General features: G+C 38.0%; 1 protein-coding gene across 3 annotated transcripts; it reads right to left on the reverse strand.

The window, feature by feature from the left end:
- Window positions 1-1,079: 1,079 nt before the first annotated feature.
- On the reverse strand, window positions 1,080-4,748 carry LOC127800274 (ethylene receptor 2-like). Of its 3 annotated transcripts, none has more exons than XM_052334790.1 (3): window positions 4,161-4,748; window positions 1,794-3,605; window positions 1,080-1,682 (listed from the first exon to the last, which is right to left on the reverse strand). In XM_052334790.1, exons 2-3 carry the CDS (start codon window positions 3,555-3,557, stop codon window positions 1,134-1,136), a joined length of 2,313 nt encoding a protein of 770 aa, XP_052190750.1. In that variant the 5' UTR covers window positions 3,558-3,605; window positions 4,161-4,748; the 3' UTR covers window positions 1,080-1,133. The 3 variants fall into 3 exon arrangements, with proteins under 3 accessions (XP_052190750.1, XP_052190751.1, XP_052190752.1); XM_052334791.1 differs by having other exon boundaries at window positions 1,794-3,674; XM_052334792.1 differs by having other exon boundaries at window positions 1,794-3,690.
- Between the last annotated feature and the right edge of the window lie 2,891 nt (window positions 4,749-7,639).

Genomic DNA, 7,639 nt, shown 5'->3' on the forward strand with positions numbered 1-7,639 from the left:
ATTATTATAATCTTGTATACATTGTACTTGGATGTCTTTGAAAAAAATCTTTGTAATTCTCCTTCTTTATGCAAAATTTTCTCCAAGATTCCTGTGATTTTATTTGATGTTCTACTAAATGATGAGATTTGGTCATATTTTCACGCAAACCACAGAGAGAGAGAGAGAGAGAGAGAGAGAGGGAGAGAAAAGTAAAAAAAAAAAAAAACTCTTAGAAGAGCTTAATCATGAGCTGGGTGGGTAATTTATAACCTCTTCTACATTAACTCAAATAAGTAGAAAAAGGAATTTAGAACTAGTAGAGAGCTTAAAGCGGTTCCCTTTTACTACATGTATATATTATATGCATATATGATGTTTTATAATGAGAAATTTGAATGGAAGGGGGGCTGTATTCCTGTGTAAAATATCTGGGGCAACTTTCGAAAGTGGGGAAAGGATGGGAGGGGCCACATGGGCTGCTGCCACTGAAACGACGACTACAAAGTGTGTCCCACATACGTACCCTGATTTATACATATTCATATTCACATTCATGCATGCTTTCTCTCTCGTTTCATTTCCATTATCACCAACTCGATCAGTTCCATCCCCCATGTTTTGACCCATCCCTTCCCCCCAAAGCACACATACACTGAGACTCACGGGTCCATCCAGTCAGATGGGATGAATAGATGGACGTGCAGTCGAGCTGCTTCCATTTGGGAATGGAATGGGGGAATCCGTTGAATGATATAATGAAGCAGAATATATATATATATATATAATTTTTCAGCAGCAACTGTATAGTTAAAGAGATAAGTCTTCCCAAATTAAAACGCAAGGTTTCTCAATTGTAATAATGTGATCCATGATGCACAACTAACTTGCTTCATAATTCTAATTAAGCCTTCTCTTGTCATTGAATAATAATTAAGTTTCTCATCTGGAATAATAATAATAATATTACGTTACGTGAACTATCTATCTATCTATCTATCTATCTATCTGGGTCATTAAATATTAATTTACCTTTGCAATTATAATAATGTGGGAGGGGGGAAGCTAAGCTTAAACACAGAATGGAAGGAGGACGAAAGTCGCTAAATCTGTATACCGTTTGGGACTGTATTAATTAATGAATGTTTGGATCATCACATGACTTTGTTGGCCTGAAGCAGGACTTTCCTCAGCTCATCTGCTATTCCCTGTAACATTGCCGGCTTCCTGATGACTCCGTTCATCCCAATCTGAATGCATCTCTCCCACACATCAACGTCGCTGCTCGCTGTCAAGGCGATGAGCAGCGGCCAGCTGTGGCTCCGAAACTTGCGGATTCTCATGGAAACTTCGAACCCGTCCAGGCCGGGCAAGCTGAGGTCGAGAAGCACAACCTGGAAGGAAGTGCAGGCCGGAGCAAGGGCGCTGAGGCATTCGTGCCCGGATGCAACCGTGGAAACTGCGCATCCGAGCTTCTGAAGCAGCTTTCGTGTCACGGCCCTGTTCACGTCATCTTCATCGGCTAACAGAACCCGAAGGCCCTTGAAAAGCGAATTCGAGTGGGGATACTCGGCGGAGGCGGAGTCTCCGACCTCGGAGATGCCTATCACGATGGATGGCGAGAGTTGGAACCGCAGAACGAGTGCCATGCTTTGATCAAAGCCGTCTGGTTTTGGGACAACCCAAATGTTGCCTCTCATCAACTGCGCGCAAACAAACCATAACAAATTACGAGTTACGAATCGAATCCCGCATTGCTCGTAGACAATAAGAGATGCACAAAGAGGCACAATGACGATCTATCTTTTTCGTACCTGTACAAGCTTTTTGCAAACGCTGAAGCTCAAGGCTTCCTCAACTCCCTCCTTGCTGTGGCTGTTCTTCCGGCGAACAAACTGCACTCCGGGCATTGGGTGCTCCAATTGAGAATTGCTGTTGTTAATCCCAATTTCAAACTTCACATCAACATGGCCATCGGAAGATGACGAGCTTGTTCTCCAGGCCGCCCATTGTTGAACGTTCCCTCCCTGACTTCCACTCTCTGAGTGAACCCGAAACGTTACAGATCCACCTCCAGCGCTTCCATGCAACAGGTTCCGGACCATATGCAAAATAACTTGGAAAACCCTTCTCTCATCTCCCATAACGTGGTCGGGTAAAGACTTCTGAATCTCAGCTACAAAACTGCAGCCCCTATAAGCACACAAGCACTTGGCAACGCAGGCGGCTTCCCTTATCAGAGAATGCAGCCGGAAGGTCCTCATCTCCAACAGGAACCTTCCGCTATCCTTGGCGGCTGGCATGTCCATTACATCATTTATCAGGGTCGAGAGCACGTTGCTGGTCTTACACATGGCATCGACGAGGATCTGTTGCTCGCCACTCAAGTTCTCACCTTGCACCAATGAAAGCAAACCCAAAATCGAGTGCATCGGTCTCCTCATTCCATCGCTCATTACCTTTTGGAACGAGTTTCGGGCCTGGCTTGCCATCATTGCGTCCTGCTTTGCCTGCTGCAACGCTCTATTTTGCTCCACCAGTTGGTCCATCATAAGCCGTGATTCTTCAAGCACTGTGGCGTGAGAAATAGCCACCGCAACCTGATCTGCAACGACTTTTACTATTTCAAGTTCCTGATTGCTCCAAAATCTACCATGCCCGCCCGGAAGAACCAAAACTAGTATGGCGTGACAAGTCGGAATCATCTCAGGAGTCCCGCCTTTGAAGTTTGAAACCCTCAGCATTGGCATCCTAATGGCAGCCACGGGTCCAGGTTCAGCAGGCCCGTCACTGCTCGCAGCAGCAAGCGCCGAGTCAGGCTCGAGTATCTTTACTCCGTCAGTCCCTTTGATCTCTTGAACACACGGATCAGTAATTGGGATTGATGTATTGTAAGAGTTCGGCAAATTCCTTCCTTTCAACTCGTGTGTCAGGTTCATCTCTGTTCTGATCTCATTAGGCATCCAAACAGCACAATTCTGCAAATCCAGTGTCTTAGATAGCTCAACCATAGTGGTGTACAAAATCATAGGCCGGTCAATAAACTTCCGGATCTCTTGAGTGAGCATCCGAACATGCCACCCGGCTTCCTTCTGCCTCCTTATGATCCCAACCTCCCGGCCAAGATCCCATGTTTTCTTCTTCAGCATGAACTCTCTGACCTTCACTTTGAGAAGTAAAGGGATGAGCGTGATGAGCGTGATGGCGGTGGCAATCGACACAAGAGCAGTGAGGAACTTGAAAACAGTGAGGGCTACCATTAACTGAAACGGGTGCGGGCCATAAGTCCAGCCATTGAGCAAATGTGTCATGCCACATAGCACAATGAAAGCGATGAATTGGAAGAGCACCCATTTGAATGGAACGTTCGAGCAGCTAACGAAGTAGAGAAGCTCGATTGGGATCGAGAAATAGGCAACGGCAATCAAGAAGTCGCCCACTTTTTGGCAAACCAGAATGTTTTCAGTGCTCCAAAACCCCTCCTCGTTGCAATCACACCGGGGGAATCCATTATCAGCAGCGGAAATGGAGAAGAGTATCGACGAAACCAAAATTCCAGATGCTAATGTCTTTAACATTGCATCCAATTGATGATTCTTCAATCCATTTGTGGATAATGATGGATCCTGTTATACCCCAATAAGGATTAAAGCTAAGATTGAGACCTCCTTGGATTAATAATAAACTTTCATCTCCTGTACGATTAATAAACTTGAACAAAATCAAAAAAGAAAGGGGAGAAAAAGAGATTTCAAATAGAGTAATGGATTTAAAAAACCAAAAGAAAGTGGAAAGCTATTTACTATATATGTGCACACGCCCCCTCCTATCAATGCAACCAGCAGCAATAATTTAATATATAACATCATCGGCCTCAGGCCTAGCAAGATCTGATGACTGGCACAAGCCAACTCAAAATGGTTTTTTCTCTTTCTCTTTTTTGTTTAAATTTCAAATGGCCGATTTTTATTTCTGAGTTGTCCATATCTGTACATCCTCAATGAACAATACAAAATGAATCAAGATACAACGAAATTCCCTCAACCATAGAGCACCCAAATTCTAAAATAGCCAAGAAAACTTGGTTCTAGATATATTTTATATTGGTACATATCTATCTATTAAGATTAAGCCTTAAAGAAAGCGAAAAACCGGAAATGCAGGCAAAGCAGGAACAGTACCTGGAGAAACCCACCGAGACTTTGAATCGGCCCATCTTTCAGATCTTATCTTCTATTCACATGCAAACGCATATATGTATATAAACATTTCAAGATCATCATCATCATCAACTTATCCAAATCAATCGAATACCCACAAGACCAAATCAGGGACCGTCGCTTTTACATCAATCAACCGTTACACACAAGATCATCATCCATCGCCAACGCCAGACTCGAACGAGAAATCGGAGGAAAAGAGAGAGATTTACCGCCGAAAACCAAGAGGATAGAATGCCCGGGTTCCCCACCGGCGCCGGGCGCCGCGTTCGGTGAAAATCGCCGGTTCACTTTGCAGGCTGGCGGAGGATGCCTAATACAGGGCCTTCAGCTGCGGTTTTTTGTGTCCATAGATACATAGAAAATAACAAGAGTTGCGTACGGCACCGATTTGCTTCGCTTCTCGTTTTTTCCTCTCCCCACCCTCTCTCCCTGTCTCTCTCTGTGGCCCTGTATTCAAATTTCAAACGCAAGGTTCAGAGAGGGGGAAGTGTCTGGGACAGAGATATAAAGAGAGAGAGAGAGAGAGAGAGAGAGAGGGGTTTGTCCGCGCCGTTGTTTTACGAAGAGCAGAAACGAGAGAGAGAGGAGAGAGAGGTGTAAAGGAAGAGTAGGGCCCACCTCCTTACATGAAGAGAACTTAGACGCACTTTTGCTCAAAACGTCCTCTTCAGTTCCCCCACAATAAAAGAAGGGCCATGGTCTTTCTCTTTTGTTCTCTCTCTCTCCTCTCTCTCTCTCTCTCTCTTCTATTCTATATGCTTACTTGTCTTGGTCTCTCTCTCTCTCTCTCTCTCTCTCTCTCTCTCTCTCTGCCCGTCTACCTTCCTTCCTTCTTTCCTTCTGTTTCTATGGATAACGACGTGAAGAGATCCATCTCATCCAACCTTCCTTCCTAGGAGCCCTAATGACACCTTTCTTCTTTTAAACGTGATCATAGGAGACTTGAGCCATCTAATTATCTATGTGGAATCTAATAATCTCAAACAAACCACGTATCCATTATAAATAAATAAATAAATAAATAAAATTCATTATTTATACTGTGTTGCTCATGCTTTCATTGCTTTAAACTCATTTCAAAAACATTCTTAATAACTAAAAAATTCCCTTTATTACAGATCCATACATACTTCTAATTATTTTAATATATATTTACAGTTAAGACTCATAAATAATAATAATTCATCTAATGTTTCAATTCCTTTACTACCCAATTACCCATAATAATAATAACCATAATAATAGTGTACCGTAACGTAATTTAATTTCTTATTACATTAACTAATTCCAATCATGTGATTAGTCATACTAAATATTATTTATTTATTACCATTTTTGCGAGTTGTTAATGTACGGATTGTTACTGAATTTTATATGTTTAATAAAAAAATTAAAATAAAATAAAAATATTTCTTACAACTGGGGCTTAAAAGTAAAAGAACGTGGGTGGTTGCAATTGTATCCCAGAAACGACACCGTATTTCGTTGCCGTTGGCCATGGGCACCGGGGTGGCCATTCTGCAAGCCATGTTGGGCTCACCCCGGCACGGCACTAACGTAAATGAAAATTTATTATTATTATATTAATATAAATGTATAATATATCAATTTTTAAATTTTTAAAATTCATGCTTTTGAATTTAGTTAAATTGATAAATAAAATTATTAAACTTTGGATTGGAAGGAGTGAGAATGATGTACACGCGCAATAGAAGCGCGTGGATGGTGAGGACCTTGCTTCCACAGAGGAATCATCATCTTCCAAGGATTTTGGCCAAATTGCCCCTGTGTTTTCCTTTTTTTTTCATTCGATTCACTAAAATTTTTGTTATTTCAATCATATTCTTATATTTTTATTTTTAAATTAATTTATTTTTTATATTTTAATTTTTTGCATATTTCATGTTGTAATATTAATTTTTTATTATTTAAATTACATCTATATATTTATATTTTTAAATTAATTTAATTCATATATTTTAACATATAAAAAAATTAATTAAATTAACTTAAAAATATAAATTTATGAATATAATTAAAATAATAAAAAGTCATAATGATCCTATGAAAAAAATATAAAAGTACCGAGATAAAATTATGGGTTTGGCCGAAAGATTTTAATTATGTTTGATTTCTTATTTTTTATTTTAAGAAATTAGAAAAATAAAACTCCAAATAATTAATGTTTATTTTTATTTTCATCTTCAATTTTTTCTCTCCCAATCATTTATTATTATCAATTTATGTTTTTCGAAATAATTATCAACAATGCATATCTCGAGAATAAACGACTTATTTAAGAGTTGACAGCTTTTTATTTAGAAGTTTGAGTCCCACAAATTAATTTATGAAATTGTCATTAGTTTTTTGATGAATAATTTGCTATACTTGTTCTAATTCTTTTTTCACATTATTTTGATTATACTTTCTATATTAAATTTTAGTAAATTTTAGACGGTCAAAAAATCACTAATTTTGATGAGACACGACTTAAATGAAAAGATAAATCCAACTTTTAGAAAAGTATGAAAAAAAAACAGATATAAAAACCTTATTTAGGAAAGATAAGTAGAGAAAGTAGAACAACTCTATTGGTTCAATCAAGAAATGGGCAATCATGCTTGTTAAGGTCGAATGCACCGGTATTTTCTTTGTTGTTTTTAGAATGTTTTTAGTTTTTAATTTTTTAAAACAGTGAAAATGTGTTTATTTTTATATTTTTAAAAATAATAAAAAAATTTATAAAAAAAACTAAAAACAACAAAAATTTATTTTGACTATTTTTATCACAAACATGTTCAAAATTTTCAAAAAGCAAAAAACATTACAGATAAAAAGAATGCATTTTCAATAATTTCAAAATAGATATTTAAAATATAAAATTAAAAATAAATTTAAAACTTAAAATAAAAAATTAAAACACAAAAAGAACAACTCTTTCGGGTTTCAAATTCAAGAAACTCGAGGTGTAAAATTAATTAAACGTAGTTCATTATATTATATATTTATATAAAAAATATATAATAAAGGATATTTAAATAATTTCACATGTTAATGGGTCTTAGAAAATATTTTTTTTCAGAAATTATTAACACGCGCTAGGCTGGAGGGTGGTGGGAATGAGTTTGCTTAGATTTGGTATGGGAAAAGGAGATCTAATAAGGTATGGTCCAACCAGATCCTGCCATTCCATATATAGAAATCTTCACCCTAGTTGACCGTTTCTTTCTTTGGCAGTGAGGTTAGCAGTTTTCGATGTTAGCCGTCCAAACACAACACTTCCAATTGCACTGACTAAGGTTTTGGCCCTATATATGAGCTTTATTAACGGCGTTAACATTAACTCATTCTCTATGTTCTATAGATTAGATTATTTAAAGGCTTTTTTTTATAACATGAAATTTTTTTAAAAATTTTAATACACAAATGATTTTTAG

The sequence above is a fragment of the Diospyros lotus genome, chromosome 4 (genome assembly GCF_014633365.1).
Source record: "Diospyros lotus cultivar Yz01 chromosome 4, ASM1463336v1, whole genome shotgun sequence".
Lineage (NCBI taxonomy): Eukaryota > Viridiplantae > Streptophyta > Magnoliopsida > Ericales > Ebenaceae > Diospyros > Diospyros lotus.

What these genes read in the sequence shown, in the direction of transcription:
- LOC127800274 (XM_052334790.1), bottom strand. Translation starts at nt 3,557, where the DNA reads ATGTTAAAGACATTAGCATCTGGAATTTTGGTTTCGTCGATACTCTTC. An exon ending in TTTGCAAAAAGCTTGTACAG is followed by an intron (nt 1,683 to 1,793) that starts GTACGAAAAAGA and finishes GTTTGCGCGCAG; the next exon opens with TTGATGAGAGGCAACATTTG.